Source organism: Corvus cornix, chromosome 3 (assembly GCF_000738735.6).
Source record: "Corvus cornix cornix isolate S_Up_H32 chromosome 3, ASM73873v5, whole genome shotgun sequence".
In the NCBI taxonomy this organism is placed as follows: Eukaryota; Metazoa; Chordata; class Aves; order Passeriformes; family Corvidae; genus Corvus; species Corvus cornix.
Window position 1 is genome coordinate 49,043,525 of NC_047056.1, and position 12,805 is coordinate 49,056,329.

General features: G+C 35.9%; 1 protein-coding gene across 6 annotated transcripts in view; it reads right to left on the reverse strand.

The window, feature by feature from the left end:
* Nucleotides 1-12,805, reverse strand: part of UTRN (utrophin) — a 356,530-nt gene that overhangs the window by 22,938 nt on the left and 320,787 nt on the right. For all 6 annotated transcript variants that reach the window (XM_039567915.1, XM_020583681.2, XM_020583682.2 and 3 more), the window contains 4 exons: nucleotides 11,753-11,864; nucleotides 3,995-4,131; nucleotides 2,340-2,378; nucleotides 2,032-2,097 (listed from right to left, as the gene is read on the reverse strand). In XM_039567915.1, the coding sequence (XP_039423849.1) occupies nucleotides 2,032-2,097; nucleotides 2,340-2,378; nucleotides 3,995-4,131; nucleotides 11,753-11,864 (354 nt within the window). The remainder of the gene's footprint in view (nucleotides 1-2,031; nucleotides 2,098-2,339; nucleotides 2,379-3,994; nucleotides 4,132-11,752; nucleotides 11,865-12,805) is intronic.

Here is a 12,805-nt window from a genome sequence, read left to right on the forward strand (position 1 = left end):
GCAGATGGCCCTAATCAGAGAGCACAAAGTGAGAGGGAAGGGACCCTAGAGCTGCAAAGAGCCTTCAAAGTAGGATAAAAACTGAAAACTGAGGAAGGAAATTAGAAGCATCTCAGAGGTGACACAGCACAACAGAACAAGGAGATGGTACCTAATTCCAGGCAGGGGATTTTGTTAACAGAAAAGTGAGAGTTGAATGTTCTTCAATCAGTGACAGTGAAGGCTTTAAGCCCTAATATACTGTTTCTGCTGGGCACTGTCTTATTAAGGAAGCCCTGATAATATTTCTTTAAAGATGCTTAGCTGAAAAGATCAGAACAATAAAAAAGATTTATTATATGAAAGACACAGAATTATGTCTTCTGTTCTCAGATTTTATTCCTAGAAGAAAAACAATCCTGAGTAGTTTTAGATTACCTATGAAGCAATTAGTATTAAGTTTTCAATTTTGCTAAGCAATGTCTGCACATAGCAGGTACAGATTTAGGTTTGTATCCTGAATGATCACCAAGTGGTACACAGTCCACCTTCAGCTAATCCAATCCCAAGCAGAACTGATAAGAGCTGAGGGGGAGGAGAGGGAAAACAGCTCTTACACCTAGGACATCCACTGATCCTTAATGAGAGTCGAGAGTCTGAGCTTCATCTGGACACAAAAAGCTACAGTATTGTGGCAACACGGGCTAAAAAAAGGACATAGGTAGACAGAAAATTCTTCCATCACCTAGAGAAATTTAATGTATCTGGTTCAGGGGTTTTAATTGATTACAGCATGGCCTAAGTTATAGATTCAAAGAAATGTTGGTTGATTTATGCAAATGACATGTTTCAAATAACTGAAAAGCTCTATAATGACTTTGTATGTCATTGTGCTATACTACTAATGAAGGATGAAAATATTTGCTGCTGGGGACAAAAAATTTGGCTGACTGCAGCTAGCCCTTCAGCATTATTTCCTGCCCTATTTTCTCTTGCTGCAAAGAGCACGTGCAGCATATCCTAGGCATTTAAAAAACTGCTCAGAAGATTTTTAAGGTGCCCATAAATAAGACTGCAGTTAACTTAAACATCCAGTCTGAATTTTTATTCAAAAGACTGAAAAAGTTAACAATGATTTTCAGTTGTGGAGATCAGATACAACAATAAAAACACCTGAAGAAAAACCTAGTCAGCTCCCATGGTACTTATTTTTGAGAGGGTATCTCTGGTTAACGTTTCACCATCATCATGCCCTTAACTCAGAATGAGAGGAAATGGCCTTAAGTTGCATCAGGGGAGGTTTAGGTTAGATATTACAAAAAGTTTCTTCTGTGAAAAGGTGGTCTGGTATTGGAATAGATTGTCCAAAGAAGAGTTGGAACCACCTGGAAGTGTTCAAAAGGCATGTGGGAGTGGCATATGGACATAGTTTAGTGGTGAACACAGACATGCTGAGTTAACTGTTGGGCTTCATGATTTTAGAGGTCTTTTCCAACTTTAATGATGCTGTGATTACCAGCTCTGAATGCACAGAAGAGAGTTCAACAAAACACAGGAACATTGAGATGGACTTGGCATAACAGACATTTTATCACGACACGACTAGGGTGATCCCACAGAATCCAGAACATAAAACATCCATCGTTACAATCTGGCCTGCTAAAAGCCAATAGTAATGCAGAGTGTCAGCCTATCACAGAAGAAAACAAAACCGTGGATCTAACATCCTACTGGGAAAACCTGGATATGCAACAAGTTCAGCTTATTTCAAAGGTTAAAAATGAAGAAACAAAGCAATAATGGCACATTTTAGAAATAATGCAATTTTGCAGCAGTTTCCATTCTGTATGAGAGATGATAGATTTAACACATGTATTTTACATTTAATATGACCGTAATCAGAAGTTAATGATTTGAAAACATTCAACTTACTTTTAAGTACAGAGAATTACATATTTTTAATAAATAATTTCCAATCAGCTGTGTGTATTAAAACCTGCAGGAATCAACCACAAAATGCAATGGACTAGTGAGAAACTGTGTTTCTCTTACCTAGTAGCATACTGTTCTATCCTGGAGTGTGTGTCATCATGAAACAGCTGTGGAGACTGGGAAGGACTAGTTTAAAAATAATAATAAAAAAATTAGTGGTGTCCAAAGCAATTCATTATACAGACAACATTATTTTTAAATCAAGTTAGACTGATGACAAATAAATACATGCACAATATTCCTGAGGGAGTTATTGCTTTGGGTCAGTCATGCCCTATAGTTCAGGGACATCAGATTAGCTGCAACTGAGCTAAAAGAAAACAACTGGCAAATGAGGCTTTCCAGATAAAGGGGTTCTGCATACTCACTCATATTGCTCTGGCCACATACTGATGAGAGTGATAGGACTGTAAGGAAGCCAAAAAAAAAGAAAAAAGAGAGAGAGAGAAAGAATGAAACTATGAAACAAAAAATTTAGTACCATTAAAGCAAGAGAAAGCTGGAGAAACACAAAATGTTTTAAACAGCAATCCACCCTGAACCAGTAACAACTGATGTAGAAAAGAGACAGCAACACTGCCACATGTCATGGAGAGACAGAAGATTGGCTTACATACTTAATTTTGTTAAATAAAAATCAATTTAAAGAAAAACTCAAGTCAGTGTTATTGACTGAACTGCAGTTTATAAACCATAATCAATGCCATTAAAATTCTGCTCAAGCACTGGAACTTTCATTTTAAAGTAACTAATAAAATGTATTAGAAAAAAAGTGGGGTGCAAAAACCCCACCAATAAAAAAACCCCACCAAAAGTCACAGTTATCAATGCTTATTTTCCTTACACATAAAAATAATGAGGTAAATACATATTGTATTACATTCTCACACTTGAATAACTATAAAGGATTTTTTATTCTCTTTAATTTTTTTTTAAAAGGAATGTATTACTGAGTTTGCCACCTGCAGGGCGGAGAGCCAATATCAAGAGTTTTCTCAGCATGGTACTGACAATTTATCTGCATATTTTTCACACGACTGGACCGACAGAATTTTATCCTGACCTGTGATTACAGTTTTGACATTCCAGTTTCTGGCAGCATTGGCAAACTTTCGTCACATTAAAGCAGCTTTGCTTTCCTGTGTTGGTGGCAGCTGAAGACTGCCTGGTGGGTAACATTTTAACATTTGAATGTGCACTGCTTCCTTAGAAGCCAGGCTATCAATCAGGCAGTTTTCAGATTACTTCCTCCTGTATCTTAAAACTGCTAATGAGGATGTTCTGTTTACTTATTGCAAATGAAAGCCACAGCCCTCCAGTCATGAAAGCCCTCAGACCATGGGCACTGGCACTGAGCTGCTGTGTGAATGCAGAGCATCTTTGCTGAAGCCTCGCATGGGCTGCTGCTAAGTGGCACTGTGTTCAGACAGTGCAGTAGTGCCACAGACTCCAGGATGTGAGGGACAGTCAGTCCATGAAACTAATTCTAGCACCCTGTCAACACGTCTTAATTTTGCTCTTGTAAGAGTGTCTTTTGCTGACAACGGCCAAGTGAGTAAATAAAGTGGAGCATTTCTGTCAGCGCCATAAATAATACCGTGGAGACACTGAGAGTGCTCTCTCTGATTAGGCCATGATTATTTCTGAAGCCTGTAGGACCCTAATTAACTCAGAGATTTCTAATTCCAGGAATTTTGACATAATCAAATATGCAGTGCAGTTCCAAAAACCCAGTCTCCTCAAAAGCATTCTCTCTAAAACCCTGCCAACATTACCTGCTTTGTCCATTACCATGGACGTTGTAAAGTCCATGGCTTTATAATGAAATGCTGATGAAAATCTAAGCATAAAATATGTTACTTTAAAAATAATAGAGAAGATCTGCAAATAATGTGAAACAATACAAAATAATATAGCACAAGTGTCTGCAACTGCTGTTGGCTATCTTTTGAGTTTCAGCTTTTTGTTTCTGATAGAATAGGCCAGTGACTCCAGGAGCAATTGCTCTATAAATCAAGCTTACGTCTCCAGGTTGTCACCCTCCAATACTGTTTGCACAGGTAAGTAGCCAAGTCGGGGATGCTTTGCAAAATACTTCTTTGACCGGAATTTATTCTTCAGCACCTTTGTGAAGTCCCGTACATCTTCCCCAGATGTTGTCTTAAATAGAAAAAAGAAATAAAATTCAACATTACTAAATAGTACTGATTTAATATCAATATTATTGACTTATACTGCTGGTACCATCCTGAAAAAGAATACGAGGAAGAACTTTAAAATTTCAATGATGCTAAAATTGCCTTTTTAGTCTTCTGAGATACAGTACAATAATAATGCTAATGGACCTAAAAATTCTCTTCTACTGAAAAATAATAACAAGGCTTCAAATTCCCAGCAATAAATGCATTTATCAATTACCTTATAAATTAGAGAAAAATTGACACAGGTTCAAGTCTTAAGTGAAACATTTATAACCAGCCTTAAAAACCACAAAAAATTAATTTTTCAGAAGAACTAAAAAAGGCAAATCAGTTGGTAAGATACAGCCTTCTATATTCACAAAGTTTGACAAAATACTCACTGCCTCCCTTTTTAGACCTACAACAGAAATCACAAGATGGAATTGGTATGTGCTAAACCATTCTCTGCTGCAATGGCTGAGATTTTCACAAGCATTTTCTCTAGTTACCAAATATCTCCCTATGGGATTCTGCCACTACCTGTAATACTCCAGAGTCAAACAAACACACAGATGATGCGTACAGCCACTGTTCAAAAGCACAGGCAGACCTGATAAGAACAATTAGTGCCAGAAGTAACAAACTGAGACTGATTCAGTGGTCTCCTTACTACCAAAGAGTAAGATTAGGACATAGATAAGCCACAAGATTCTACAAATCTAAATTTACAAGTTACAATCAACATCTTCCAACCCTCCCAGCAGCGTTTTTACTGGTCCTGACTGATGCAGCCTCTTCCAAAATTGCTCTCTGCTCCCTCCCTGCCCACGACCCTATCCTGAGAACAAAATTAAAATTTATTCAACTGCTTGTAAAAATAATTTTAACTGGTGATAATCACAGCAACAACGGCAGCACTGCTTTGGTAGTACTATTCAGCGAACTTCAGCTACAAAAGCAGGGATACATACAGGCATAAAACACAAGGCAAAAATGGCAATAAAGAGATCTGCAGGAAGAAACAATAATATACAGTCTGCCTTTAAAGTGTATGTGCTCAGACTGTGCTGACTACTTCAACAGAGCATCTCCTTCCAGACGGTACTATTGAGCTTTTTTTCTTTCAGCTGCAGTGAAGAAAATGTGGCCATTCACCTCCAGAATTACCTGAAGATTTGCAACAGCTTTTACAGACTTCCAATCCAGCCTCTGTAACAAACTAGAAATTGCATTCCTGTACCCTCTGCTTTGGGAGAAACCTGTTGGCGTCAAAGGATGCCAAAGCGGATGGACAACCGTGTGGAAATAGAGAGGAAGACTTGAGTTTTGTAATCTCTTTCCTGATGTACTACAAAGAGGTATAGGAGCAGGTCAGGCAAACTATTCTCTGCTGTCAAAACATAAAAATACTTCCATATCCATCTCCATATTTTAATGCATATATAATATATGCAGTTACAAACTTTGTAATGCACATCAGGCAAGCAATAAAAACAGTAAATAATCAAACTGGTGTTGGTAAGAGTTTCTCGTATGTGGCTTTAAAAAGTAGACAACAAACAGAGCAAGTTTGTGACCAAGAGGTATTTGAACCCCTGAATTTTAATATAAGTGAATCCAGGAAGGCTTCACAAAATCATTCTCAAAAAGCATCTCTCCACCCGCTGCACCATCCAAAGAAGGAACATGAGGCAATGCAAAAGGCTGCTTACTCTCATGAAGAGTAACTCCAGCAAATGGAACTCTGCCTCAAGGCCAAGAAATGAAAATGTTAATACCCATACATTGTAGAAATAAATGTCTACTGAGCTGCCAAACTTCTCCTCTGGTGTGTTCTTTATTCGGTATGACAGCCTGATTCTTGGAAAGAAGACTAATATGACTGTACTGACTGAGCACTGCAAATACTAACCAATGAAATTTGAGCAGATTTGAAAAAACAATTTTAATTTACATGCAATTAAGATGCAACTCCGAAAAATGTCTTCTATTTTTTTTTTTTCTTTTGGGCATATAACCACAAAATACAATCCAAAATCATGCCAAGGGGATGTACTACAATGTTTTCCTTTAAAAAAAAGAATAGCCAGGGACTGTTGTGTAGAATCTATCTTCTAAATTAAAACTAGCAGGTACCTTGTACACTTCCCTACGTCATGACATCTTGACTATTTCCACACAAATCAATAGTACAAATAGCACCATTGTTACAGAACTACTTCAAAAGCAAAGAAAAAATACTTTCCTTCACTGAAAATTCAGTCTAAAGACCATGCTTTCAAACTCAATTTAAAATCTCAGTTCTTAGAGCAAGACAAAGTTCAGGAAGAAACACTTAATATCCATGGCTGCACACACAAATAACTAAAAAAACATTGGTAGCGCAAAGTCTCAAGCTGTCAGTAGCTACAATCCGTAACAATCGACAAACTGGCATCAGCACTCTTCAATACACCAGACAGGCATACAGAGAATTATAAGCAACAAACTAACATACAATTACTTGTAATCCAATAAAAATTTAAGAAATCAGGATTTCCTGGAAAATAGTGAAAAACACCCCCAAGTATGGTGAAATACGTTTTTCACACATATACAAAATAATTGGTGTATGCTTTCAGAATACTGGAAATAGAACAAGTCTTCATTGGTAAAAAGTAATACCAAGATTGAAATAAACTAACTGTAGAGCTCTACATTAAATAACATGCTATATAAAAATTACAATAAAGATATAAAACATGAATAAATCATATAGAATACTTATAATACATATATATTTTTTATTTTATTTCTCACTATTCTTTTTTTCAAAGAAGGAGTAATAATAGAAGCCCACATTCTTATTCCTTTCACTGCACCTACCCATGTAAAAGGACTAGTCTGCACCTAAGTCATCATTCTCTTAATTACATTTATTATATCTAACACAAAACCAATTAGCTGTTTTAATATACACAGAGAAACTGATTCCCAGAAGAGATGTGAACCTCACTAATGTATGCTTTCATTAAGCCCAGCCAGACATTCATGGGTTATGAGGAAGCTGGTAACAAATGTACACAGACACTCAATATTATCAAGGAAATTCCAAGAAAATATGTTTTGTATAAAATGACACATTATTTGTATAATAATCTCTGCTCAGAAATGCAAAATTTATAGTATAAAATAACATCTACGTTGTTTAAAAGACTTTCAGTTTATTCTTTAATTAGGTTCTTGAAGGTATACTAACTGTATTACACTGTCACTCTCACATCAGTGATGTCTGCACTGGGTAGCTTTGAGAAGATTACCCTTCTGTGACCACTTTCTAATATGGGCAATTTCTTAGCAATTTCTCACCAAGAGGAGAGATCAACTATAAATTTTGTGGTTTTCAGTTTACTCCAATGACGTCAAGCTGTAATTTCAAGAGTAACTAACAAATTAGCTATTCTTCTCAAGGTGAATGGTAATCTCTGAATTCCACAGCTGCAAGTGATGTTCTGCATGTGAAATAGCCAGATTCAACCATTCTTGCTACTTTCTTTCATCTTCCCCACAGAACAATCCCATTTTGTTAACAGTGAAGCATCATGCCTGGTACACTGCTAAGCATGTCAGGATGAAACTGCTGACTTAGTTGTGTCAGTTTGTTGCTTATAAAAGACCGAGGCTGCTTAATGTTCAGGAATGTATCTGTCTTCTCTGAATGTCGGTAGGAATTAAGTTTTCAGATGACTTACTCACAGGAGAAGTCTTAACAGGCGCTATTTCAGATAAGCTTTACTGTGCCTGGAAAAAAAATTCACTCTAGGATGAACTATCATTCAGCCAATAATTTCTGATGTCTTGACTATCATGTTCTGAGCTCCTGTAGGGAAATAAAATTCTGGTCATCTGGAAGAGGAAGGGGCTATCCTTAGTTAGCATTGTTTTGTATAGAAAGGCTACCAAAAATTACTTCCCTAAAATACGGAGCTGTGCCAGGTGAGTTGCACAGAACTACAAAAATTTTCATTAAGGCAAGAAAATAAGACTACTTGCAATGGGAAAATTTTCAGAACTGTGATTTGATATTTGTGCATTACTCCAGAAAAGCTTCTTTTTATATTCCTTGCTGTGGAATATACGATTTGCAAAGTGGAAACAGTTCGGAGGAAGAAAATAGATGCAGTAAATATTTCCGTGTGAAATTCAAAGGATCCATTGGTACAGAAACCCACATTAATGTAACACAAGTGCCACTATTGAGAGGATTTCCATTGAAAAAAAATCTAAAAATAAACCATGTAGGTAGTTACGTAGGACTATTCCCAAATTAGATACTAGGAAAATCTAACAATATTTTTACACATCTGTGTAAAATTCTACATTAAAAATCTTACTTCTTCATCTTTTCAGAGAAAGACTGTGTAAAGGTGAAAAATAAATTAGAATAACTGCATTTCTACTACTTGAGAGAGAATTATGTTTTCAGATGCTTCTCAAACACATCTTTAAATTCTGGATGAAAGAAAAGACATAACTGAAGTCATTATAATCTTGTTTGTTTGGGTTTTTTTGGTTGGGTTTTTTTTTGGGTTTTTGTTTTTTTCTTTTTCATTTTCAGCATCAAGAAAACTAAATTGCAAGAGCTGGGACAAATGCAAAATGGCATTACAGATTAGAATGCAGTAAATACATAGAGCTATGTGGAGTAAATGGTCCTAATCTGTAATTATGAAGCAATTCTTACCTAATGCAAATATCACAAAACTCATTAAAATGGAGAACATATTCCTTAACCCATTCTCCAAATTATTTTAAATGTAAGAAGAACTTACTATGCTTCTGAGAAATCCCTTTATACCCTACACTGAACTGCTCACCTGAAGACAATTAAATGGTCTTCCTCCATCTGTGACTAAGCTCCAGTTCTAAATGTCAGCTAAAGTAATGGAAGCATTTTTTTTACCTATTTATTGCTAGTATTCTTGATAAAAATGTATTAATATGCGTTAGCAGTAAAAAAGTGAAGCTGGATTTTATTCATGCAGTTTGATGAGTACATGCATTTGTACTCTGCTTTTCAACACTGGCCAAAAAAGCAACATTTTAACATCAACAGCCTTTGAATTTAGTTGAAAACGTAGAGTAAATGCACTCTTCCTGCTCAGGCTATTTGTACCGTAATATAATGGATTCTAAGGAACAATTCAGTGGCCTTTGGTACTTTTATTTTATTTCACAGACTCAGGTCTATGCTATTTTGCAGGCATTATTCCATTTAAATATATAAGTTATTCTACTAACTGCAAAAAATTTTGCAATTCTTGACTACTGTATTGCATTTAATGAGTTCAATATGCAGAGAGGTTTAGCAACAAGTTAGTATACCAACCATAGTGTATTATTACAAATAGAAAGAATAAATAATACAGGATTCTTTTTGTGAAATCAATTCTTTATTCCAGACCTAGACCAGGTAAGACTTGTTAAAACAGATTGTATGTGGGTAGTGATTATGGAAGTCTAACAGGCATGTAGGTCTGTTCATATAATGGGTCATTTCTTTTTACAGAAGAGGAGGTAGCAGAGTGTACTCACATCAGGACCCAAGTAAAATTTCAGCTCTCATACTCAGCTTCCAAATTAACAGGGGTCAATGCTGGACCTCTAATTTTATGCATCACCTAAATTATACACCATTTCTTTAATTCTGCTTTCCTTAAAACTTCCCCGAGTTCCTTCTTTTCCCCCTTACACACTGGCCTTCCTTCATTCACTCTAATCAAGAATGTAATTTTACTCCCCTTATTATGCCAAAGTAGATTCATCTCATTCCTCCTATATGTCATGGAAAGAAGGGACTTTTGCCCTATGTTACCTTATTTTACACCTAATATTGCTTTAAAACGACATACTTTCTGCAGCAGTAACAGAAATCTTCATTATAATATGAGCCATCCCTATTCCCAGGGACAGAGAGGATTCCAGCCATTTCCAGAATATATTTTTCAGTTTGTCAGCCTTCACTGGGAAATGAGATGGCTCACAGTTACATAACGTGGACTTGTTTAACAAGAAGTGAAAATTCCTCTTAGATATCAAATCTGCTGCTTCAGACAAAACCTGGAATTCATCAGAAATATACCATCCTCTTCTAGGGAAGGTACAATACCCCATACCAAATGCAATCTGTATTTGACTAACTCAACAGGAAGGATATCTTATCCTGCAGACCAGCATTATGTATTTCAACACTCCTTACACCTCAATTTCTGAATTTTCTGCATATTACAGGCAGTACCAAAGAACATTTCTGTTCCGCTGAAGATGAGGTTTATAAGGAGAAAAAAAGTGAATTTTTAATGATGTCTAATCATAGACCTCCAGATCCTGAGGTTAGAACACTCATGAAAAAATATAATAAACATTAAAACCAGCTAAAAAACCAAGTCTATTTAAAAAATATTCTTCAGAGTATACCCTGACATGTCAAATTATCAATAAAATCCTAACATTTGGTTACAGAACTAATGAAAATACATTAACATAATTCATGTTTTTTTCTGACAACAATGAAGTAAAAACACTACTTAATAGAATTTGAATTCCGCTACAGGAGACACACCAGATGAAAGAGAGAGGAAAAAAACAGGTAGTAAGTCCAACAACTACAGCAAAAGAGTCAAATAACTCAATGAATTTTTGCTACCATAAGAACGCATAGAATCTTGTAACACTATTGAAAATTGAAATAACTCTATTCAATCAGCTCTAGTTACATTCTGGTCTGAATTTTTCTGAGCATACAGACGTCTCACAACTGTTGTATAGAGTACATACCAATTATCCTATTAATTTATTTCTGAGTTAAAATTCTTGAATGTAAACAACTACCTGATAAAAAAAAGTGAGAGTGGTATTTGCATGTAGCAACCCAGCCACTCCTTCACTTAAGACAGACTCCTAGGAATCTCCTTAGAAAATTGTGTTTGAAATATCATTAGGAAAATACTGTGTTAAAAAATTATTTTTTGTTAGCTACTGCTGGTAAACATCTCACACCATTTCTGGTTAGAAACTATCAATTCTATTTATTTTTTTCCAGCAACACACCAACTTTTATATATCCCAGTAAACAGTAATTACACAGCAGAATGAAACACAACTTATTTCTAATCACACTTTAAAGAAGCAACCAAAATGCTGGACCCAAAACCAAAGATCGCACCCCCCTAAAAATATGAATGTGCATTACTAGAATATTAAATATTCTTTACCATGGTATAGCAATAGTAAAGTGAGTCCTTTTTCTCTGATATGTTCTTACCCTTACAGTGTGTGTATATATGTAAGTATACAAGAACAGCGGATACATTTAATATTCAAGCTTTATTTTACCAATCAGAAGTGAAGTTTAAGTTCTCTCAGAGGTGGGTACTGCTACCCATTTCTACAGAATCCAAATGGTACCCACAAAAAATCAGCAAACCCTGCAAAGTTCCTGACAAGCCATATTAAACAAATGAAAAAGAAATCCTGGCTAGGTAACAAAGGCTATGAAAAAAAATTTAGACCTAAAATATGGGTTGTTATCCATTAGAAACACTGAGTAAATTGGTACTCACAGGTATACAGTACTCCACCATTGGATAATGCAATTTATGCCCCTTTGCTGTACGGCCAGAAAAGAAACAGCTCTGACAGACATCGTAGTTGAAATGTTTTAAGCTCCGGTACCTGTGGGGACATTAAACCAAGTCATTAGAGTTTCCTAAGTTTACTTCTAATTAAGCCTCACAAAGAAAATTACTCTCTGAAATGGTGTCACCTGCTTTTCAGCAGCAGCAACACAAGGACACAGTGAGTTTGTTGGGATTAGCTCAGAGAGAATTTTGAAGTGTGTGGGTGTGCACAACCAGGATGTGGCACAGCCAACGCTCATCACAGCTGCAGGCCCAGGGACACCAGCACCACTGCAGCAGCTTCAGGGGACACAGGAAACTTGCAGCCCTCTTAGCCCACTTCCCAGAACCTTCCTACACTACATACCTCACTGAGTATTTAAAAGTTTATGTCTCCATATCAATATAGAGCCATTGTCAATCCCCTGCTGCCCAAGTCGCTTTGATGCAGAAAATCCTACAGGCATCAACTTCATAGATGAACTGGGAAGAATTTATAATTTTTAAGTTTTTATTGACTTTAAGCTATATTGCTTTAGTTTTTCTTTTCCTCTATTTACTATTCAGATGATATCTCAAAAAACCTTTCATAAACCAGACTGGTTTATTTTTGTTTTTATACTGAACAGTTATATTTAATGTTTGTAAATCATTTTGATGCTCAGAAATCCTACACACATCTCAGAAAATTAAATTCTCGAGAATTTGTGAATTGTAAGAATAATTTAAAACTCAGTTAAAAATACACAATGATTTGTTTAATTTTGGTCTTTTTTTTAAGAGAGTGTATGTATAAATAGGGTAACAAACTTCTACAGTATCCCTTGTACTAAATGTAATCACCAGCAGCGTGATTTATTTAGACTAAAGCAACAATTCAATTCCAGATTCCACCCACTGTTTCTATGCTATGGCTGTTCTGACTGGATGAGGTAATATCATTTGTATGCAACTAAACTGAGCTAACTGAACCAAATTGAATAGCTACTGAATAGT